Source organism: Carya illinoinensis, chromosome 13, assembly GCF_018687715.1.
Source record: "Carya illinoinensis cultivar Pawnee chromosome 13, C.illinoinensisPawnee_v1, whole genome shotgun sequence".
Classification (NCBI taxonomy): domain Eukaryota; kingdom Viridiplantae; phylum Streptophyta; class Magnoliopsida; order Fagales; family Juglandaceae; genus Carya; species Carya illinoinensis.
Window position 1 is genome coordinate 20,033,636 of NC_056764.1, and position 25,213 is coordinate 20,058,848.

The following is a 25,213-nucleotide window of genomic DNA, read 5'->3' on the forward strand; positions in this document are numbered from 1 at the left end:
TTGAATATGAAGTCTCATATGCCTATAAATAGATCATTGAGAGCTTCACATTCATAACACCAAGAGCATACAACATTCATTCAAAGCTTTCATTCTCTATTCTCTAAACATTGAGTCTTAATCCTTATTCATTTTGAGAGATATAGTTTGCACTGTATTGTTCTTATTTCACTCATTGAGGAGTATTTTCTGATAACCTACCCACTATCAGCTCTTGTATCAGTAAAAGGGTGTGTATAACCCTTATACGTGTAGAAAATGTTCTACACAGATCCTTTGTAGCGGTGTTGTTCAAATGTATAATAGGTTTCTATCTCCACTTGAAGGAGGTTGAATAGTGAATTTGGAGATTCTCAAGGGGTAGCTTGAGGCAAGGACATAGGCAGTGGGGCAAAACCTCGTTAACATACTCAGTTTGCTTCTCTCTTACCCTTACTCTTTATATTTATTACTGTTTCGTATTTTGTTTATATTTTATATTGTATATTTGATTTATAATTGTTATTTTTTTTAAATACAACTCAATTCACACCCCTCTTGTGTTAGTCATATGGGCAACACTACGGACTGATGTTTGAAACTATGCTTATGTTTATAATTTCAAAAACTACTTTTAAGTGTTGAGATTTAAGCTTATGTTTTTTAAATGATGTTTATGAAATGAATGGATTGATGAATGAATGAAAAGAAAATGACTAAAAGGGCTGAATGAATGAAAGGAAATGAAATGACTATTTTAATATATGAAAATATGTAACGGCCATGACTGAATGAATGGATATCAAAGGACTGGTCAGATTGCAATGTCGGGTAAGTAGTACTGATAGTGCACCTAATGCTGCCCCTTGACTGAAAAGGGATTCACAACTCGTGGCCATGGATGGAGTCCAGGTCCAAAAGAAGACCGCTAATCCTAGCACATGGGGCATAATAGTATATAATGGCCAATGGAAAGTGATGTTAGTATATGCAGATCATATGAATTAATGTTTACGAGTTATCAAATCATTTTAGTTTTTATGTGTGCTCTCCCAGGGACAAGATGAGTAGAAAGTGTCAGGATGGATATGACCCAAGGGGAAGAACACAGAAGTCTAGGCACAATATTTTATATGAAAGACTTTTAATTATAAATTTTAATATTTTCTGCTGTAACTCTCTTTAAATTAATAAGCACGTTTTATGTTATAAATATTGAGTCTTTCATATCTTGGGAAGGAAAGGGAAAGGTTTTAAAATGAATATTAATTCTCGTCTATTTCTTAAAATTATTTTCTAAAAGTCCCACCATAAGAACGGGCGTTACAAATTGATGGTTCTTGAGTGTTTCTAATGCTAGTCTTGAGTGACCCTTATGATTTTTGGCACATCTAGAATGTAGTAGGATGTCATCTATGAAGACTACTACAAACCAGTCCAAAAATGGCCAAAACACCATTCATGATATCCGTAAAAGCTTTGACATTATCTAATTCGAATGACATTACTGTAAACTCATAATGAGCACCATACATAGTCTGAAAGGCTGTCTTTGGTATGTTTTCTTCCTTAATCATCAATTGATGATAATCCGACCTAAGATCAGTTTTAGAAAACACTGTAACACCTTGTATTTGGTCAAACAAATCGTCTATCCTTGGTGAGGTATTTATTTTTTATGATCACCTTATTCAGTTCTTGATAGTCGATACACATCCTTAAGGTCTTATCTCTTTTTTTCACAAATATTAGTATTGCTTCCCAAGGTGATATGCTGGGCCTAATAAATCCTTTTGTCAACAATTTTTATAGTTGATTCTTCAACTCGTTTAACTCTGTTAGGGCTATCATGTAAGGTGTCTTATGTATTGGAACTAATCCCGATTCTGTCTCAATTGAAATTCAATTTTTCTAGAAGGGGATAACCCTAGAAGTTCTCTAAAGACCTTAAAAAATTCCTCTACCACTGGTATATTCTCAATTTCCTTAGGCTCCATCTCCTTAAGCACTAAAGCGTGCTAAGTAGGCCACAACTCCATTTTCCAACTCCCTTTTGGTCGGCAATGAAGTAATTACTTTCGGCATCGACCTTAACTTACTTTCTCGAAAGATTCTATCTTCCATTTTTGGTACATGGAAAAGTTACTGTCCTTGATCAGCAATCTATACTCACAAAGTGCCTAAACAATAACCTATCACTAAAATAACATTGAATCCCAACATGTTGAATATTATCATATTTGCCTCCAAAGGGATCCTATCTCTCTCCAAAGGACACTCCCTAACTATCTTAGGCCTGATTTGGTTTCACAAACTTTGAAAACCATCACATCCCATCTCATCTTAACATCCAAATATCAATTTTAAATTTTAAAATTTTTTAAAATTTTCATCTAATAATTGTCTAATTATTATAACTTTTCCAGACTTTCAAACCAAACACAAACAACAATTAAACTTTTTTAAATTTCAAGATAAAAATTATATTAAAAAAATATATTCTAACCCTCTTTTCACTTTATATTTTTTTATTTAACTTTTTTATCTCTTATTTCCCAAAAACCTAAAAAAATTTTAACTTGAACTATTTCACTACTATTTATAAATTATCTCACTACTATTCACATATTTTTCTAATTTTATCTAATCTCATCTGTGTAACCAAGTGAGGCCTTAGTGAAAAATACTATTCCTCTGTTGGGTAGTGTGATTGAGACTTCTTGACGCATTGGTTTTGCTTGAAGACCAATTGTCCTAGCAGAAGTAGTAGACAAAAAGGATTGGGAATCTCTCAAGTCAAATAGTGTACTTGTGTAGAAATGCGATATCCTAATTTGCCATGTATTATCAACTTCAGCTTACTACTTATATTAAATGCCTACGAGCATAGATAGTTAATCAAAAGCTATGGTTTTGTACCTATGATGACTCTTGCCTCCTAGGTCTCTAGGGCATTCTCGTCGACTTCTCTTCGAGTGAGGGTTTGCACTCTAGCTTGTACAACTTGTTTATGATCTCAACGTCCTCCGCCCTGACTTACCCGTTAGGGCCGCCCAAGGACAATTCTTGGCATAATGTCTAGCCTGTCTATAGTGAAAATAAGAAATTAGGTTTTGTTTGCAGTCTCCTTCATGAGCTCTATTGAAACTACACAAACTGGCATCCTTCCTCCCATGCGTATATCGAGAGTAATCGAGAGTAGTTGGTGGTCATCTACCGCTTCTTGACACAAACTTTTGAAGAACACCTGGCTGTTTCCCTCACCAGAAAACGTTCTCCTCTTTAGACCCATGGGTAAAGTCAACGAATTGTGTTGTTTACGCTTGGCAATGGAGGCTACGCACACTAATTTATGGAGTTCCTTAATCTCCAGACTACTTGGGTCCTGATCTAGGTATGCAATCTGTCCTAAAATTGCTCCGTCCTCATATTCTCTGTATAGATAAGATGAGGGGAAAATGCTCCTAACTTCATAAATTTAGCCGTATATTGCTTTACTGTCATACTACCATGAACTAAGTTAGTGAAATGTTTCGACTTTTGCTGCCTTACTATTGTTGGAAAGTATCGATCGTCAAATTCTCTCTTATATCTCTCCCACAAAATCCTTTCCACAACTCACAACTTCATGGTGAGTAACTGCCTCCTAGTAGTATCCCACCATAGTGCCTCCTCTTCTTATAGCAAATAGCTTGCATATAATATCTCCTTCTGGCTCTTGGTGCATCTACTCACCCCAAAAGTTCTTTTGATGTCTGTTATCCACCTCTCCACCTTCATCAAACCCTTGTTACAAAAGAGTCCTGGGTAGCGAAAAGCCAAGAATCGCTCATACGTGTATTCTCTTTGTTTCTCCTGGGGATCAGATGACATGAATATAGATCACGTTGATGCTCCAACACATACAAAATACGATTTAATTTTTGTATAAACCCAATATTGGACAGATTGTTCTAAATCTTGAAGGTCATGCCTTGGTTTGTGATTTCTACATTTGATGGAATAAATGTCATGGAGGATGTGATTAAAATGAGTTGGTTTGATTAGTAATTTAACTGAAGTTGGAAGGATTGAGAATTTGCCTTAAGTTAGTTGATGTCTAAATGAAGAGAAAGTTAAGGAAATGCTTTATTTTCTTCTTAGGATTATGGTAAGGAACATATTAAACTTTATAAGGATGGCTAAATGTGAATTTGTCATTGATAAGTTATTTTTATTTTCATGAAATGGGATTTATTGAAGTACAAGACATTTAACTTGGAGATAAGTAGTTATGACCATGCTTCTTACAATATGGTTTTTTATTAAAATACTCTATTTTTCTACAAATGCTTCTTTGTGATAAAGTAGTAAATGTATATAATGTAGAAGCCATTCTTGATAGACAATGTTGAGTATCCTATTAATTATAAATGTGTGAGTAAATATGAGGTAAAGCATTCACATTCAAGTTTGAGATGATAGAATTTATCATGTACATATTTTCTTAAAAATTAGTGATTTTTATAATGTAAAGTTTTGCATGAGGTATATTTTTTATCAAATAAAATGCATATTTCATTGAATAAGATAGATAATGAAAATTTTATGGAAAATGAAAGGAAATGAAAGTTTTATACATGAAAATACATAATGGCCAATGACTAAATGATGATGTTACCAAAGAGATGGGTAGGTTGCAATGCAAGATCAGTTTTATTGGTAGTGCATCCAGTGACACCATCTTAACTGATGGATCCCCAACCCACAGCCATAGTTGGAATTGGATCCAAAAAATCACTAACCCTAACACAATAGGTGTAATAGTGTATACCGACCAATAGAAAATGAAAATTGATTTAGTGATGTTTGATTGACGTGCTTTAGACTTGTATGACCTTTTAAAAGAAATGGAATAATTGATGTATGATATTTTAACTGTATAGTGTAACTGCTCACTAAGTATTATACTCACTTTTGTGTTTCATGTTTTAAATATCCAACTAAGTCAACTAATAGATTCTAATGAGTTGGGTTTGAGTCCAAACAAGCATCACTCATTGAAAAACTAAGTGGTAAATTGTCAACTTTCCTTAGTTACGTTCTTTGAATTGCTCTGCTAGGATTTGTAGGTTTTCCTATGGCCTTGTATGTGCAGCACCATTATGGCCACTGTGGAGGGCCCTCCTACCCCCTTAAGGATGGTTGGTAGGCAGCGCTCTTTCGCTGATATGGTGGCGTAGACCCTACAACCTTTGCCAGAAGTGGAGATTCATGTGCATTCACCAAAGTCCATCAAAAGAGAGGTTTATGTTTATTTTTCGGCTGAGGAGATTGATCGATTAACAGCTCTTTTTAAATTTTCCGTAGTCTTGAAATTACTACATCAACGTCCATCGCTAGATGCAATAAGATCATTTATACGTTGTTGTTGGGGCATTGGATTTCAACCTATTGTTTCATCCATGCACATGCCTAGGCACATTTTTACTCGGTTAACAAATGAAGAGATTTTCTCAAAGCTTTGTCCATGGAGGTGTGCGATATCGATGGGATCCCTTATAGGGCCTTCCATTGGCATCCAGATTTTCATGAAGACAAAGAGCCATCTATTGTCCCTATGTGAGTTGTTATTCCAGGGCTTCCGCCTAACTATTATCATGAAGCTTTTTTGAGGAATATTACGGCACTGTTTGGAAGGTTTCTATGTAGGGATAATGCAACTCGGTGTGCAACTCGTACAAATGAAGCCCGTATTTGTGTGGAAATAGATGCGTCAAAAGAACCAATGCATGAGATTTGGATTGGAATTCCAAGAAGACCATTGAGTAAATTCCAAAAGATGTAAAAAATGTCACATACAGGGATATAACTAACTAGGGATGATGGGATTATGCGGGAAGGGGTTTTAGTGCCGTCCCTGCAGGATAGGTTGCTGCATGTGGATGGATTGAAGCTTATGGATGAAACAGTATTTCAGCAAGAGGATATATTGCCACCTGATAAAGAAGTTGCATTGTAGCTTGCTGGCAAGTCGAACCACACTAAAGGAGACCAGTCGCTTGAAGCTGCTCTGCCACCTGCTGTGTTGTGACCATAGCATGAAGATGAATCACCTATTGTGCTACAAAATTTGAATGGGTCGTGCCACATGTTGTGCTATTTGATGAGCCTAGTTTAAATTTGTTGCAGGTTGGTGTTAATGGATCTTCAATTGATGCCAAGATCATTTCCTGATGGTGCTAGATGTGCATCGCCCACTTTGACAACTGCCCAACCCGTGCATAAAGTTAATGGGCTTGTGGAGTTAGTTAGAAATATGAGTGATTTGAGTGGGATGATTTCGAGTGGCCCAATGGTGCAGTTTGGTAATGTGGGCCACTTGATAAAGGTTTTGCAGTTGAAGCCGTTGGGGTTGAAGGCATTGCTTACAAGTAGTACCGGATTATCTTGGAAGAATCTCAATCTGAAAATGAAGAAGAAAAAGACAAGTTGTGTATTGATTTGAAGAAAGATTATAGTAAAGATTCGGAAGTTCCAAAAAATAATCCTAGTATATTCCCGAATTGGAGCTCTACTACGGTAGTGACCCACCCATCCAAACTTAATTTATGATAAATCCTATTACTTTTTAAAATATTAAGGGAGTGGCAACTTCTCTAATGAGGATGAGAAAAATCATTAATAAATTCAAGCCTAATATTTTAGTGTTGCTGAGCCTTTTTTGAAGGAGGATAGAATTTCGGGTTTTGAAGCAAGTTTCATTGTGAATTTTTTACTACTAATGAAGCAAATGCTGGTAAAATTGGGTTGCTATGGAACTTGGCTACTTCTGTACAAAGAATGGCTAGCTCTAGCCAATTTTTGACTATCAAAGTGGCTGAGAATGGGCATGGTTTTATCTTTACCATTGTATATGCCAAGTGTAGCTAGATTGAGAGGAAATCTCTTTGAAAATCTCTCTGGGAGGATTTGAAGGCTAGTGGTATTGGTCACCTCCCTTAGATTCTCTGTTGTGATTTCAATATTATTTAAGATGATTCAGAGAGAAGAGGAGGACATCTTCGCCAATTCTCAGCGATGGTGGATTTCAATTTGTGTCTTCAGAATTGTGGATTGCTGGACATGTGTTACAAAAGCCCAAGCATGACTTGGTGTAATGGTCAAGGAGGGTTGGTGAGAAGCTGGGCAAGGTTAGACAGATATTTTCTTGATTCTAACTTTCTTAATTGTTTCTCGAATGTTTTTATCAGATTTTGGCTCACACCACGTTGGACCATTCCCCTTTGGTGATTCAAATGGGAAAGACCCTTTTAGGTATGGACCTAACCCTTTTCGTTTTCAATTTATGTGGACTAACTATAATGATTTTCTTAGTTTTGTGGAAGGAGTGTGGAAGTAGGAGGGGTTTGGTGTGGGTCTTAATAAATTATTTTTTAAATTAAAGAGGGTTTAGGTGGCTTTAAAGGAGTGGAATCAACGTATTTTTTGTAAAACCACTATTATCCATGATTTGGAGCAACGTATTGAAAGACTAGAATCTAGTCTCCAAAATTATTTTAATACTGAGGATAACAATGATCTTATGGTGGCTAAGTCGGAATTATTGACCTAGATGGGTTAGGAGGAAATGCGTTTGTCTCATATGGCTAAGAAGAATAGGTTGAGAGACGATGATCAAAATTCTAAAATTTTCCATTCTATCTTGAATGCAAAGAGTCATAAAAGGTTAATGATATGTGTTTGATGGATGATACTTCTTTAAATACTCCTACTGATATTCACCAGGCTGCAGTTGAGCATTTTTAGGATTTCTTGGGTCACCAGAGTGACCATGATTTGCCTAATTTAAGTCACCTTATTTCTCCCGTGATTTCTTATGAGGAGAATTTACTAATCTGTAAAGAACCTTCTCTTAAGGATGGTTTTGGTATCCCCATTTAGTATCCCCATTGATAGCAGTCTTGGCCCCGATGGTTTGAGTTCTGATTTCTTTAGAGTTTGTTAGGATTTTGTGAAGGACCTCTTGGAAGCCACTTCTGAGTTTTTCCATACTAATTTCCTTTCCAGATTCTTCACTGCCTCTTATATCGTTTTGAATTCCTAAGGTGGACAATCCTACTAGTTTTGATAAATTCAGGCTTGTTAGTTTAAACTCTTTTTTTATAAGATTTGTGCTAAGATCATTGTGGCCTGTCTGATGAGCCTACTTTCTAAGATGATATCTCAGGAACCAGGGGCTTTTATTCCAAGTAGTTAGCATTTTTGAGAATATCAGTTTAACTCAGGAGATGAGCTATTTTATTTTATAAGAACTCTATTGGGGGAAATGTGTTGATTAAGCTTGATATGTCTAAGGCTTACGATAGAGTAGATTTGAGATTCCTTTTACATGCTTTGATTCTGATCGAGTCTGTGCTTTAATTAAGTCGTGTATCTCTATGCCTTGGTATTCTATTATGATGAATAGCACTCCTTTAGTGTTTTTTTTAAAGGTGAACGTGGTTTGAGGCCAGGGAACCCTTTATCACCTTATTTGTTTATTGTTGTGCAATAGGTTCTCTCTCATCTTCTTAAGAATTCTTTTTGATAATGGTAATATTGGACAATTTACTCAAGCTAGAGCTACCCCACTTTTTTCTCATCTTATGTATGCTAATGATATAGTGATTTTTGCGAATGGTGAGAAGAGGTCGATGAAAGGATTGATCCAGATGTTGAAGTTTTATGAAAATTGGTCGGGTCAAGTCCTTAGCAAAGAGAAAAGTGCTATCTTCTTCTCTAACACATTGCTATCTCTAGAAAGAGATCTATTCTTCATATGACTGAATTTTCTGATTTTCTGAGGGCTCTCTTCCTTTCAAGTATTTGGGTGTGCCTATTGTGGTTGATAGATTGAAGGCTTCTAACTTTGGTGAATTGTTAGGAAAAGTTAAAAACAAAATTGCGGGTTGGAAAATGAAATTGCTTTCTACAAGTGGGAGAACTATTATTTTGTGTCATGTTCTATCAAGTATGGCCACTCACCTCCTTGATGTTTTACATGTTCCTAAGGTTGTGATCATGAAGTTGAATTGACTTCTAAGTTCTTTCTTTTGAGGTGAATCCGAAGGGAAAGGCAAAAGAAAATTGGTGGCTTGGAATAAGATTTGTCGTCCTACTGAAGAAGGTGATTTGGGTATTAGGGATTTTGGAGATATTTAGTGGGCCTTACACATGAAACTTGCCTGGCATATGATATTGGGTCATTCATTGTGGGCGGATTTTTTTAGAGACAAGTATGTTAGGGGTAATCATTTATACATTTTGGCGCCGAAGAAGGGTACTCGCTTTTGGAGGTCTATTGTTAAGAGTATTCCTGATGTTCTTAATAACTCTAAGTGGCGTGTGAGAGAGGGTAATCTCTCTTTTCGGTATGATAATTGGGAGGAGTGTGGTCCTCTTAATGCCCAATTTTCAGTTATTGAGCAACCATTTATTAAAATTAAAGAGCTCTACATTGATAATGGTTGGGATGTTCCTCTCTTGGAAAGACTTGTGAGTCAACAAAAAGCTACAGAATTACTTCAGTTCTTGGCTAGGCGTAAAGAGGGACAAGATGTTTTAGTTTGGAGGAAGGAAAATGATCGTATTTTTAGCACTAGAAGTGCTTGGGATTGTATTAGGGTTCGAGCGCCCCCTTTACCTTGGGCCAATTGGATTTGGCACAATAACCTTCCTAAGAAAATTTCCATTATGATGTGAGAGGCTTCTAATAATTGCTTGAATGTGGATGAAAAGATTAAAATAGTTGGGATCCCTATGGTGTCAAAATGTAATTATTGTTTTTTGGGTCAGATTGAGGACCTTAATCACGTTCTTTGTATTGGTGATTTAGCTAGACGAATTTGGCATATAGCTTTTGTTCAGTTAGGTGTGCATATGGCTAAGTTCCAAACTTGGAAGGAGCAAATTAATTTTTGGTTTTGCTGTGTTGGTAAATCGTCTTAGGTTAGGACTATTTTTGGTCTCCTTCCCTACATTGTCTCTTGGAAATTGTGGGAAAGGTGCTGCAAAACCAGGTATGAAGGTAAGATTGATACGATTGAGTTTGTTTGGCATGTTATTAAATTTTGGATTTGTAGTATTATGCAATTAAATATGAAAGATTTGAGGCTTTCTAGCTAGGACATTACCACTCTTAAGAGACTGGATATCTTGATTTCGAATCCTAAAGCGAAGAAGGTTTCTGTGGTGAATTGGTTACCTTCCCGGTAGAACTGAGTTAAACTTAATATTTATTGGAGCCGTTTGGGAAATCCTAGTCCAGTTGGGACTGTGGGTGTCATTTGTGAAGTCAGTGGTAGGATGCATGCTGCTTTTTCTATCTCATTAGGCCAGGGTTCTAATAATTTTGCTGAATTGAGAAGTTTGTTGGAAGCTGTTAGGAGGTGCTGTCATTTGAATTTTTATCGGGTTCAGATTGAGACAGATTCTCAAATTCTTGTTAATTGTATAAAAATGGAAGAGTGTAACATCTGGTATCTTGAAGATTATTGGGATGAACTTCAAGTTTGTCTCCATTGCTTAGAGTATAATGTGAGTCATGTCTTTCGGAAAGGAAATGCAGTGATAGATTTTCTTGCGAAATAAGGAGCTGGGGGTCTGAATATGGATTGGATTGAAGATAGAGTTGATTTGCCTAGTAAGTTAAGAGGTCTTCTTCGGATGGATAGACTTGGTCTTCCTTATTTGAGGATTATACATTATTGATGTGATTAATTGTGTATTAAAAAAATTAATGTAGTTAATTACATCAACAGAATGCGAAAGAATACACAAAAATAATTATATGTAACATTATTCTAATTTAAAATGACCATTCTATGCTAAAAAGTAAACAAGGCCCCCTCTCAACCCAAACATAAAAAAGCCTTATTTAATCCTTAGAAAGCTCTATAAAATTCATTTTCCAAAATTTTGAAGTAACTTTTATCCATTTAGATATTGAGTTGAGTTGAAATGAGTTGAGTTCTTTATGAATAGTAATAAACTGATACGATGGAGTGAGTTTTATAAGACCCACGTAAGATGCGTTTAAATGTATTTATATGTTAAAATGAATTTAGATATATTTATAATAAGTTAAAATAGATTGTAGGTCTTGCATGTAAAAAAATGTTGAGTTGAAAATGTTGTAAATTCTACGTATAAAGAGGTTTTGAGTTGAAATGAGTTTAATAATTTGAGAGTTAGGTATTTGAATATTAGACTTAACTTAAAATGAGATTGAACCAAGTTTCAAACGGGGCACATCTTAAAAAGAGTTTCTAAAAAATTATTTAGTCAATAAAAAATTAAAATAACCTCCTAACTTTAACATATATGAAAAATCTACAGCCTTAAAAACACCTTATAAAAATATACTGAGTTCTATTTTATATATAAAAAAAAATCTAAAGCTTATATTGATTCTTTTATGATATCTCAATCTTTTTAACTCAAAATTTGATCCCATAATATTTATGAAAGTGAAAAAAAAAAATAATTTTTCTAAAACCTAAAATGTCTATTTTTCTCTATTATCTCTTAGTTTTCTAAACCATTTTTTTCCCCACAAGATCATAATTTCGATTAAGTTTTTCATTGAAGAAAGAAAATCATAATCTGTAATTCATGATTTATTACAACAGGAGATGTGTTAATATTTTGACATTGATAAATATTTTTATTTATTTTTACATGTAGAAGTATGTATGGTTGTGTTAATTCTTATTAATTATTATATAGAAAATAGACACGCATACTGCACAGAAAAAAGTCTTTATTATAATACAAATATTCCTTCTTTCCAAAATCTACCCTCTTATCCACCTCTGTGTAGATGATGCACTCTTTTTTGCCAATAGAGAATATGGGATCATTACATGTGCATAAATTGGTAGACACCATCTTTTGGATTGCATCAAAGTGAAGTTGTTCTGTCCACCAAAGTGCAATCATTCCTTTTATGCTGTACAGTGTTACAACCGCATGTGTGCATCTTGGTTTGTTATGTTTGAAAGATGAATCTAACTAAATTCATCTCAAATTAATCATTAATGAGATATATTACCTTTTTTTTTTAATTTTTTATAAAAAATTTAAACTTATCTAAACCTAATTCATACACTTTAATATAAAAAGTTAAATCCATATAAATCTAATTTATATATTTTAATATAAAAAGTTAAATCCATCAAAATTTAAAAAAATTAAATCCATCTTAATAAAGCCTATAAAATAATACTACTATTTATAATTTAATTCAACTCATCTGAACGTTTAAATCGAGCCTAACCCATCTTAAAAGCAACCCTTTCCAACGACCCTAGTCGTTTAGACCTTGACCCACTGTTTCTCTACTTTTCTTACACGCTTTTTCTTAATGAAATATTATCATGTTAAAATAAAAGAAAAATAAAACAAACAGAATAGAAAAAAGCCGGGGAGAATTAAATAGTAATTTCTTAACCCACTTCTTGACTACTCTTTTGAAACAAAAAGCCTGATGAATAAATGGAACAAATACGAAAGAAAGATCAACAAAATGGCAAAAGAAATTCAAAGGGAATCTTAAGTGGAGGGACAACTAACAACCACTTCCACAAACAAAAATTCAACCCTTACCCACCACAACCATCTAAAAGGTATGGCTAAATTCCAAACGAGTGACTGCAAATGAGAGAAAAGCTCCATGTTTTTTACTCTCATATTCCCAAAGCCGATACTCCGTCCTGCCTTTGTTGACTCTTATCTGTTTCTCTCTCTCTCTCTCTCTCTACCCCCCTCGCTCAGCCTCTAAACGTTTCATACCAGACCAAGCCTACCCAAAAGAAAGTTAAGAAACCCCAGAAGAAAGGAGAGCGACGTCAGTCATGGCAGCACTGAGCTGGATGTGGAAGCTCTCCCTGGCTCTAACTCTAGGACTTGTTTGTGGGAATTCGGAAGGGGACGCTCTATCCACGCTGAGGCGGAGTTTATCTGATCCTGACAATGTCCTCCAGAGCTGGGATCCCACCCTTGTTAACCCCTGTACTTGGTTCCACATCACCTGCAACCAGGATAACCACGTCACACGAGTGTTAGATTATCCTTTCCCTCTCTGTTTACATGATCTTTCGGTCAGAATTAAATAAAGTTTGATCCAATTCACTTTTTTTGGTTCATATTTTAGGCTTAGTTTTTCGGCTTTAATTTGTACTTTTAAAATCTTTGATAGCGGTTAAAAGCTTTTTGAGTTTGTAGTTCTTGGACTTTGAGCGGGAGAGAAGGAAAAAATTACTAGAGCTGTACTTAATATATATAAAAAAAAGACTAGAGCTATGCTTATGGAAGGTAAAGTTGTGGAATTGTGGTTATAGCCATGCTAGTTGTGTTTATTAGCTATATGATCTTCCTCTTGCTATTTGTATAGATGGCCAAAGCTTTTATTTCCTACTGCTGCTTGGTTGCTGATAGGAATAAATCCGCTTGGTTTAAAACATCAAGTATACTGTATGAAACTTTTTTGTCTCCAAGTGGGTTAGCGGCCGAAGTGGGCATTTTACCTTATTGCAAGACGTTCAAAATATGAGCTATTTTGGACGGACGTGAACCAGGGGCATGGATATGGACCTTGGAACTTTGTTGAGAAAAGGACCTGATAGGAATTTAAACCAATTTTATGATTTTCCCTTCGACTTTTTTGGTATTTGAACTGAAAAGGCCCCATTGGTTGGGTCAACTAATGGTTTTTAAGCTAGTAGGATTAACGACATGTCCTTATTGCTGTTTGATGAGAAAAGAATAAATTGTTTCCAATGGTGCCACCACTGGCTCTAGAAAATTTTGTTTTATCAGATCTGTTCCGATATTTCTGCTAAATTAATGGATGGAGGAGCTTGCTTTTCTGGCTGACTGTAATTTGGATCACTCTAATCTGGAATTGTCTTCTTTTCACTATTTTCAGATTATATTTCTGCTGTTTAAAATATGTATCATCTATCATTCCATTCTGTCATTCATTTTGCTTCATGGGAATCTTCATTTTCCTCCCATTTAGAAAAACAAAGGGTGAAAACACACAGTTCTGGTGTGACTTATCAAAACAATCTATACAAGTTCTTAGGGCTGTAAATGAACCAGTCTGTTCGATAGCTCGCTCGGTTAAACTCGAATCGAACTCGACTCATGAAAAAAAAAAGCTCGTTCGTTAAAGCAGATGCTCGCTCGATTTGTAAATGATACATCCTCGACAAAACTCGACTCGACTCGACTAAGGCTCGTTTAGGCTCGCTCGTTTATGCTCGAGTCAACTCGTTAGCTCGACTCGATTAAAATTCATTCATATATTAATAAATATATACATACACCTATGCATGTATATATGTATTAGCTAATAATATAAGCATACCACTTTTATAATTAAATATATAATATGTATTCTAATTACTTATGTCTATATAGTAAATATACTTCATAGGTATATTTTATAATTTGTATAATAATTAGTTGATAAAATTTAATAATTTCATATACTAGTATGTGGAAACCATATATGAAATAGATATATTCTATCATATTAAGTATATGTATTAATAATATATGTACGCATATAATATATTGTTATTTTGGATAAATATCAACTAGTTAGATATTAATTATTTATAAATTTTTTAAAATTTTATAATTTAATAAAGGTTCTACTTGTTAATTGTATAAATTCAATATTAATTATTTTTTATTTATTTATTTAATTTATTAATTATTAAATCTTATTAAAAAAAATAATTCAAGTTCGAGCTCGAGCTCGAGCTCGACTCAACTCGAACTCGTTTGTGGGGCGAACTCGAGCTCGAGCTCGAGTTGAGATTTCAACTTATTGAGTCGAGCTTGAACAAAGAATTAAAAAAAATCTCGAGCTCGGGCTTGAGCTCGAGCTCGAGTATTTTGAGTCGAGCTCGAGTTCGACAAGCCAAAGCTCGGCTTGATTACAGCCCTACAAGTTCTGATGAGAACAAATAGTTAGGTATTCGGCTTATGTTATGGTCTATAGGATGAATTTTCCACGTAAAGTTATTTTCTTCTATGCCATTTTTTACGGCAGTGATACTGTTGGAACCAGTTACTTTCTCTTGCCTTGATTTGTTGTATCAACTTTTGACTGAACTGTATATGTGGATACATGACGTGCAGTGTTCTGTCTAGTTGGTTTTTCATGTTTGAGTAGGGATTATTGTAGAAATATGCAATTATTATATTAGATACATACGCTTGTGGTTTTTAAGTTAAATGGGCACCATTCTTCTCTCTTCCTCTCTCTCTCTCTCTCTCTCTCTCTCTCTCTCTCTCTCTCTCTCTCTCTCTCTCTCAAGTAGATATTTTTCCCCTCATATTGCAGAGATCTTGGTAATTCAAATTTGTCTGGACATCTGGTACCTGAACTCGGGAAGCTAGAGCATCTGCAGTATCTGTATGTTTTTTTGTTTTTGTTTTCGTGATTTTATGTATTGAGACAAATAATTGCTCTATGATACATTTTATTACAATTTTTTTATTTGTTATTTCATTTCATTTATCTACAGCTTTTACTGCCATGAATTAATCACTTGAGATCACTTTTTCCTTTGCTGATACAGGGAGCTATATAAAAACCACATTCAAGGAACTATCCCTGCAGAGCTTGGTAGCTTGAAGAGTCTCATCAGCTTGGACTTATACAGTAACAACATATCTGGGATGATTCCTCCTTCGTTGGGGAAACTGAAGTCTCTGGTGTTTTTGTAAGTTTGATTAAATTTCATACCGGTCTCTTTATGCATGATTGGACTTTGTTTTGGGTTCTCATCCCACAATGCCCTCTTCGATTAGAGCTGGGTAGTTTTTCTTTCAACCTTCGATTTTTCTCAGTTTGATATGTAAGACAATAAATGGGTGGGTTGAATCAACCAGGACACTAAATTTAGGATGCCAAGTGAAGATGTGAACATCAGTGTTCTGGTTAGCTGCCATTTTCATCATTTTCCACATTGAGAAAATTGTGCTCATATAATTACTTGATCTGATGTTTATTCTCTTCTCTCTGGTTTAAAGTATACCTTCAATAGCATGGCAGCATCAGTGAATTGTCTTTCTCATGAACACTCGGTTTTGTAGACGGCTTAATGACAACAGGTTAAATGGGCCAATCCCCCGGGAGCTAATTGGTGTTTCAAGCCTCAAAGTTGTGTAAGTTATATTAATGTCTTTGTTGTAGATACAGTTTCTGGTGCTCTTTTGAAGTGTAACATGCTTACCGACAGTCTTGATCACTTTGCTTGTCTTTTCAGAGATGTCTCAAACAATGATTTGTGTGGAACTATCCCAACCAGTGGACCATTTGAGCGCATACCTCAGAACAAGTAGGTTTCTTTTTTTTTTTTTACTCTCCTAAGATCAGGCCATGTTTTACATGGAACATCCATAAAATTTTGTTGGTAACATAGCCTCCTTGTGCTCAAGTTCGAAGTGTCTAGTACAACTCATTGTTATTCCATGAATTAGTGCTATATGGTGTGGTTAATGTTGGCTTTTACATCTTCCCCAATAAAAAAAAATGCCTACTTTTACTTTTGGGAGGTTTTGTACTTTCCGTTACTATATCTTGTGTTTGTCTTTCTCCACACATTGTGTTTTCCTTTAATTTCAAGGACAAACCTCTTGAATGTGGAGAAGTTTCTTCTACCATTGACACCCTTTTATGAGCCTTACTGTTGGTATATGCCACTTTGATCTTTTGTGAGACCTCACATCAACCTTAAAGAGGTTTTTTTCTTTTAAGAATTTGGTTCTTACCATGACTTAAACTGAAATAACAATGCATTTCCATCTCATTTTAAATTGTATCATTTGTGTGTAATGCATATCTGGTATGTGCATGTGTGGATATGTTTCTGTTCTGCCTGGACCTTACAAATTGGAGATGTATGATATGAATTGCATTTCGCACCTGTTGGACATTGACTAATAAACAGGTCTTGAACATTATATGGTAATGGGGAAAAATATTTTTTTGTGCTATTTTGCACGGACCTTTTTCAGTGATTACAATAATCTCATTAAATGATTAAAAAAAACTCATTGCCAATCCTTTCAATCAGCTATCATGTCTAATTGAAATCTGTAACTACCAAAGAATTAATTACCTAAGAGGGAGAAGGGGAAATGTGTCAAACCCTGTATTGCTACATTGTTGGTTTTCTGGACGTCAAATAAGTCAATTCAGGGTGAAGTTTCTGTATACTATTTTCTTACAACCTATTTTCCAACTGTGACTTCTGTATGAAAATTTGAGAGTAAGACAATCTCTTACTTTCATAGAGTTTGTACTTTGTATTGGCAGTGTGATTTTCACATCTTTCTATTTACCGCAACGTATATTCAGAGTATGACTTCAAGGTGTCATATACATGGTTAGACTGATTAAGAGTGTCATTTGCAATGAACTCGTCTCCTTTCAGCACATTCTGAAACAGCTTTTGTGTGGATTCCTTCAAATCAAGTTTCTTGCCTTCACTATCTTTTTAAAAAAAAAAAAAAAAGAGTAATTTAAACATATGGGCTGTGCGCAGAGCCTACATTCTTTTTTAGTTGTGTTTCAACTGAAAAGGTTATAATCCCCCATTCCTACAAGCTGAGCGAGAATGGTAAGTGGTGCAAAAACAATGTCATTGAGTGGGGGATGTGATTAGCAAACTTAACAAAGCCATCGGCCCCCTACTGGATTAGGAATGAGAAGGCCTTCCATTGTCAAATTCTAGTTCTAGGTTGTAAAATGTTCCTATAGTAAAATCCATACTATCCTCAAGTTCACTTTTGTGTTATCATAGGATTGGTTGGCAGGACTAAGCTGTATGATTGGACCATCATGCACATAAAGTACTCAATTTCTGAGATAAACTGTTGAACCTTTCATATTATTGGGTTAAAATACTAAGTAACTTCGGATAATAAATTGATGAAATAGATGAAACATAGTTGGAGAAGGAAATACAGCAGCTACGGAACATGTAAGGATACAAGCATTTGATTTTTGTATACATCTTATATGGATACAAGTCACCTCTTAGAAGCAAGGGATCTACCATTTGAGTTGCATAACATTTAGAGAACTTAGGTTCACACAAACATTTAATAAAAGGGTCTCACACACTCACGTGGAGCCACGTCAATCCGGTTCTGCTCTGCCCAATAGCCCCCCAAGCACCCGAAATTGTTTTTTTTCAAAATCCAATCCTGCTCTGCCTGAGAACCCCTTGTCATCTTCAAAACCCTAACTCTCTCAACTCCCACCACCATCACCGACCACCATTGTAGAGAACTATGGCCTGCACTTTTCACCTGTCTTACATCTTGGCTTTCCTCGTCGCGCTGCCCAAAAAGTATATGTATTTTATGGGATAAAGAACCAGCATAAGCTTTTGCTTGTTCTTCAACAAGGAGAACATATGAGCCAAGCTTGGACAGTGCTGGTTTTGCTCTTGGACTTGGCTTTGGCTATAGATTCGAACACAGAGATAACCTGCTTGAGAAAGAGAGAAGCCTTGATCTTCAAGAAAACTAATAGAGAAAGAAAAGCATTTGAAACAAAAAAAAAAAATGGATGAAATCTAGGAGATAAAGCTCGAGTTTTTTCATGTCTAAGAGGCTCTGTCCAGTAAAAGCCTTATACAAGATTTGGTATAGACACCAGGTCATCTGGTTCATAGTGGCGTTTGGTTCAAAGAGAGTTGGGGTTTTGGGTTTGAAAAAATTTGGGGTTCTGTGGGTTATCGGGCAATGCATAATTGGGGGTAAAACAATTCCTTTTATGTTTTTTATGACGTAGTTCTGACAAGCTTCAGCCCACGTCAGTGTGTGAGGCCCTTGTATCAAATGTGTGTGAACTAGCAGTTCTCTAATATTTATTAGGTGAACATTTCTTTAAGATCAAATCTTATCATCCCACAGGCATGTAATTACTTGAATTAGTAATGTGTCAACTTACATAGATCTTGCAGGACAAAGACCTTTTGCATTGGCATATTCATAATTTGCTCATTTTAATGATGGTATGACCTTAAATCCAGTTTAATCTTTCTGGCCTTGGAATTTAGATGGATATTTCTAATATCCTCAATTCATTTTTTTATTGGTACTGGGTGTCTAGTAATCCTGAGGATATTTCTATGCATCCTCAATTCATATTATTCTATATAAGGAATTTATAAGTTGGCAATCTATCATTTATGTGGGGCAAGTTCATAAATAATTGATTTTGGATTGCTTGTAATAAATGGGCATTGCCCCGCAGTTTAGGAGTATTAAGTTTAGAAGTCTTAAGAGTTTGTTAATTTATTTGGAATTCTGTCTATTTAGGAGTGATTTGAAATCTTATCCGTCTAAAATATATCTTTTTAATAGTTATTCTATTTAGGGTTTATTTGTAATCCATTTGGCGGTTGATTATGGAATGAATCAAAACTTATTAAGAGTGATTTCCTCTCCTTCTCCCCCTGTTCTCTCTCGCATTCCCCCTCCTTTCTGCAAGCTTCTTCATTGTTCTTTGGCTTCTTTTCTATCTCTCTCTTCTCTCTATTTCTGCCTCTTTCACTTCCTAATTTCTTCTCAATCCTGCTTGTCCTGCATCACAGTACTGGCATTTAGCTACAATTACATTGACAGAGCACAAAGAATTGACTTATTGTGTTGCTGAAAGGAACTGGTCTCAGAGTCAACACATTTGATAGCCGATCTTTGATATAATCTGTTTAGATGCTTGAACTTACCTGGTTGTCTTACTTGTGGTTGCAACATGCAGTATTGTCAATAGGGCTACATTTGAGCCAAGTTTGGACGAGTTGAGACTATACTGTACATACAAACAAGTTTACGAGTTGATTCAAGTTTTATACGAGTTATATCATTTAAGAAATAATCATAATTTTATATTCACAAAGGAGCTCATTTAATAAACGAATCGAGCTGGAGTTGAGTTCAACTGAGTTGAATTTGAGCTGCCCGTCAACTAGACAGTTCAGATTACACTCCTAATGGTTAATAGTACCTTTTGTGGCAGTGACTACTAGGACTTGGCAGTTGTTTGTTACTGTCATATTAATTGCCATAAAACATATTATGGCATAAGAATGTTAACATATTTTGAGCTAGAAGCACACTTTTTCCTTCTTGCTTTTAGCTTGCTTAGTAACATGTTGGTAAGCAAGCTAAAGCACACTTTAGTAACATGCAGTATTGTGCTTAGATGAAAAAAGTTGGCGGCTTTCTGGGGAAATAAACTTACAGTGGTTTACTGCTGGACTGGAGTTCATCTTCGTGTGTCATCTTTAGGTCCATGCATTAGGGGCATATTAATAGATGCATTACTCTGGTAGGAAGAAATTAATGGCATTATACGTGTATGCATCTCGGTAATGATATATGAGTTTCTGCTTCAGCTTTGTTAAATTTCTTGGTCATTTTTAAGTCATTGCTTGTTAGTATCTTGTTCTCAATTTTTTTTTTCATCCAAACCTGTGGCCATAGGAATTTACCTAAATTTTCTTCCAATGGTGTAGCTTTGAGAATAATCCTCGGCTGGAAGGTCCAGAGCTGCTGGGACTTGCCAGTTATGACACTAACTGCTCGTGAAGATGCATGATGCTGCAAAACCTCAACTCCTTCTATCAGATTAGATATGTATTTCAAAAATCGGAAGTGGTAATATCAGTACATGGGGATTAGTGGCAAATTCACCCCTTCACAATATATAATATTATATATATATATGACTATATGTAAATTTTACAACACTACTGCATTGTTGTGCTGTTTCTAAGATGTCCAGACATTACTTTTATGCAATACTAGAGAAGGGTTTACCAACTATGCCAATTCTTTATTTTATTTTTATTTTCATTTTTTAAAAAGAAAAGAAAAGAAAAGGAGGACAAAGCCTCCATATTTTATTGAATGAAACCCTCCCTCACTTATGGCGGAGGAAAACCATAACAAGTAAAGCAAAATACCAACATAACAAACTACCCCAAACAGGCACATTTCTTGTTGAGTAAAGAATGAAATTGATGAGATCCAAGTGCTTTGGTGAAGATATCACTGAGTTGAGAATGAGAAGCAACATGAAGTGTTTTGATCATATTGGCTTGCATCTTTTCCCTCAAAATATGGCAATCTATTTCGATGTGTTTTGTTCTTTCATGGAATATTGGATTAACAGCAATATGAAGAGTTGTTTTGTTATCACAAAAAACTAATGCTAGCTTTGAATGCTGAATTTGAAAATCTTTCAACAAGGAAATCAATCGAGAGAGTTCACAAGTAGTAGAAGGCAAAGCCCTATATTCTGTTTCATCTGAAGATTTGGAGACAGTTTGTTGCTTCTAGGACTTCCAAGAAATTGAAGAATCTCCAAGGAAGACACAAAAACCTGTAACTGATCTTTTGGTATCCACACACTCAGCCCAGTCGGAATCACAAAAAGCCTTGAGATGAAAATAAGAAATAGCAGGAAAGAAAAGGCCCTGTCTAGGTGCACCCTTCAAGTACTTAAGTACTCTGTGTACTGCATCTAGATGTGGTTTCCTTGGTTTGTTCATATATTGACTCAAAACTTGCACATAATAAGAAATATCTGGGCATATATAGTGAGGTAAATGAGTCTTCCAATCAATCTTCTATAGGTAGAAGGATATCTGATTTAGAAAATTTCACAATCTGTTCCGTAGGAAATGCCACTAATTTGGCAGCCAAGAAACTTGAATCTTGTAAGATATCCAAAACATATTTTCTTTGGCACAATGTAATGCCTTTGGAAGATTTAGCAACTTCCAATCCAAGGAAATACTTCAAAAATTTCCAAATCTTTAATTCTAAATTTGTTATCTAGAAATGTTTTCAATTCTGAATTGAATTCAAATCATTGCTAGCTAGAATTATATCATTGACATAAACTAGCAATACAATTAAAGAATCATTTTCTGATTTGACAAACAATGAATGATCTGACTTTGCTTGCTGAAAACCATAATCAATAATGATTACAGACAATTTTGAAAACCATTGTCTAGAAGCTTAAGCAGCCCATAAAGAGACTTTTGTAATTTACAAACTCTAGAGTCCCCCTACTGTGCATATCCAGGTGGAATGGCCATATAAACTTCCTCATTTAAATCTCCATGTAAGAAAGATTATTTACATCTAATTGATGTAAATGCCAATTTTTGGCAGCTGCTATTGCCAACAAAGATCTCACTGTTGTCATCTTAGCAACTGGAGAAAAAGTCTCCTGAAAATCAAGACCCTCAATTTGGTTGTACCCCTTAGCAACCAAACGAGTTTTGTACCTTTCAATGGTACCATCAGCTTTGTACTTAACTCAGTACACCCACTTACAACCTATTGGTTTCTTTGCTACAGGTAAAATAGTGAGATTCCATGTTTGATTTGCCTCAAGGGCTTTGATTTTAGCATTCATTGTTGCTTGCCATTCAGGAATTTGTATGGCTTGAGAAAAGGTTTGAGGTTCAAAAATAGATGAAATGGTTAAAGCAAAATGTTTGTGGGAACTAGAGAGTTGACGATAAGGAATGACATCAGAAAGTGGGAATTTGATACTTGAAGACTTATTTGTCAAGGAAATAGATTGAGATGGGAGATGAGAAGCCAATTAACAATGATAATCCTGCAAGTAGCTCAGTGGTTTTCTTGTCCTTGTGGATTGTTGAATAAGAGTAGCTGAATTTGTAGTTTGTGGAGGAATAGTAGAAGAAGAAGGAGGAAATGAATCTATAGAATTTTGAGAAGACAATTGTGATGAAGTTGAAGGTGAACAGAAAACTGAATCTGGAAAATTAGAAATTGATTTTGGAAAAACAAATGAATTACAAGGTGTGGTGAAAGAAGAAGGAGAAGAGAAAGGAAATATATGTTTATGAAACACCACATCACGAGATATGAAAGTTTTATGTGTTTCAAGATCATATAATTTGTATCCCTTGATAGCAAATGGATACCAAATGAAGATTCATTTTCTTGCTCTTAGATCAAATTTAGATCAATCGTGAGTCAAAGTAGAGATAAAGCAAAGACAAGCAAAGACTTTGAGATGATTATAGGAAAGAGGTGTGGAGTACAAAACTTCATGTGGAGATTTATGGGAGAGTAATGGAGTTGGTGTAAGATCGATTAAATGAGTAGCAGCAAGAATGCAATCACCCCAAAAATTGAGTGGTGAGGAAGTTTGGAATCTTAGGGAATGAGCAACATTAAGTAAGTGTCGGTGTCTTCTTTTGACAACACCATTTTGTTGTGGCCTTTCAACACAACTTTTCTGATGTGTAATACCTTGCGAAGAAAAAATTCTAGCATGTGAAATTCAGTCCCATTGTCAATTCTAATTTTTTTGATTTGAGAATGAAATTGAGTTTCAACTAATTTGAAGAAAGACTATAAATAAGGTCTAGTTTGAGATTTGTTTTGTAGAAGATATACCTAAGTGGACTTGGAATAATCATCTACAATTTGTGAGGATGTATTTTGAACAATCTAAAGCAGAAACTGGGAAAGGCCCCACAAATCACAATGAATGAGCTCAAATGCAAAATCTGAAATAGATTCACTAGAAGGAAATGGTAAACATTTATGTTTAGCTAATGGACAGGTTGTACAAACACAAGAATCAGGAAATTTTGGTACATGCAGATTTGATACACAATTATTGAGAAATTTTAACTTGGAAAAGGGAATGTGTGACGCCCTGACTCTCACGTATGGAAACGTGGGAATCTTGACATCGGGATGATGACAACACAAGTCACGCACTCCAATGATAAGTGCCCCCAATGTGTGTAACATGCAAAAATGTGTAAAATAAGGTCGTAGCAGATGATTAAAAGTTAGCCAACTAAGTACTAGAAATTTAAATACACACAAACTAAAATAAAAGTATTTCAAAATATTATATAGTTATACAGCAAAAGTAAAGTAAAGACCAATATTTGCATAACCAAAAAGTGATACATAACCCACGAACCAAAGTGACCACATGTCACTCCCCTGGTGGAGCCGCATCCTCAGGCTTTACATCATCATTTGCATCAAAATCTATGATACCATGAAACGGTACCTCAGGGTATTGAATACCGTGAGATTATGAGTCTCAGCAAGTAATCTACCAAACAATCCAAGAGATAAAATATATTAATGCATTTAACATGCGTGCACATGACGAAACATGCATGTGACCCAAAACCATTTCCCAAAAATAACCACTCGCCATTTTCCCAAAAAATGGCGTAATCATAAAATCCACCATTTTCCCATTTTGAAAATGGTTCAAATATCCATTTATTAAAAACCGCTATCTTCACAGAAAATGGCTCAGTAACCAATTAACACTATAGGCGGAAATTGCAGGCGGGACTCTACCATTATCCTTGCCTACCACCATCCCTACCGCGTGTATTGTAGGAGGAATCACAAGCGGGACTACCACCATCCCTGCTTACCACCATCTCTACTGCATGTACCATAGGCAGGAATCACAGGTGAGATTCTACCACAATCCCTACTTATCACCATCCCTATAGTTCTTTTTTCCTCTCTCTCAATTCTTACCAATCATTTATCACAAATCAACCCAAATTCCTTTCTCACATGAAAACTCAATTTTTATGTACAACGCATAAATATGCATGCCATAATGCGATAAAAATCATGATGCCAAACACAACATAATACATACAAGTACAATTCATCTCAATAAACGAACCATAGTCAAATCCAACCAACCCCCATACTCCTTGGATTCAAAGTCCTGCACAACCAACCAACTGCAAAAAAGTTATTAGTGTAACAATATAATTAAATCTTAAGAAATTCTTTGAAAAATTACTTACAGTGCTAAAATATAATTTTCAGAAGATCATGGAGGTGCTAGAATTGGTGGCACAGCCACGTAATAGTGCAAAATGGACAAGGGTCGTGGGTCTCACAAACTCAACTTTTGCATGGGGACAAACGAAAACTTGGGATGGCTAGGGAAGGGCTTAAGGGTGTCAGTGAAGCTAATGGTGGTGGTGGTGGTTGGTCGTGGGTAGTGGTGTGGATGGTGATTGGAGGCTAAATGGAGTAAATTAGAGTGAGAGATAGGGAGACCACGTGAGGGGCAGATCGGGAAGAAGGGTAGCTGGGGGGTCACCGATGATGTGGTGAAGAGCTA

General features: G+C 35.4%; 1 protein-coding gene across 1 annotated transcript; it reads left to right on the forward strand.

The window, feature by feature from the left end:
- Positions 1 to 12,586: 12,586 nt before the first annotated feature.
- On the forward strand, positions 12,587 to 20,862 carry LOC122292206 (leucine-rich repeat protein 1-like). Its single transcript, XM_043100442.1, has 6 exons — positions 12,587 to 13,060; positions 15,359 to 15,430; positions 15,597 to 15,740; positions 16,114 to 16,185; positions 16,287 to 16,358; positions 20,553 to 20,862. Exons 1-6 carry the CDS (start codon positions 12,855 to 12,857, stop codon positions 20,623 to 20,625), a joined length of 639 nt encoding a protein of 212 aa, XP_042956376.1. The 5' UTR covers positions 12,587 to 12,854; the 3' UTR covers positions 20,626 to 20,862.
- The last annotated feature ends 4,351 nt before the right edge of the window (positions 20,863 to 25,213 follow it).

Coding starts and splice junctions, on each gene's coding strand:
- LOC122292206 (XM_043100442.1), top strand. CDS start 12,855: ATGGCAGCACTGAGCTGGATGTGGAAGCTCTCCCTGGCTCTAACTCTA. Junction 13,061..15,358: donor GATAACCACGTCACACGAGT/GTTAGATTATCC, acceptor CTCATATTGCAG/AGATCTTGGTAATTCAAATT. Junction 16,186..16,286: donor GTTTCAAGCCTCAAAGTTGT/GTAAGTTATATT, acceptor TTGTCTTTTCAG/AGATGTCTCAAACAATGATT.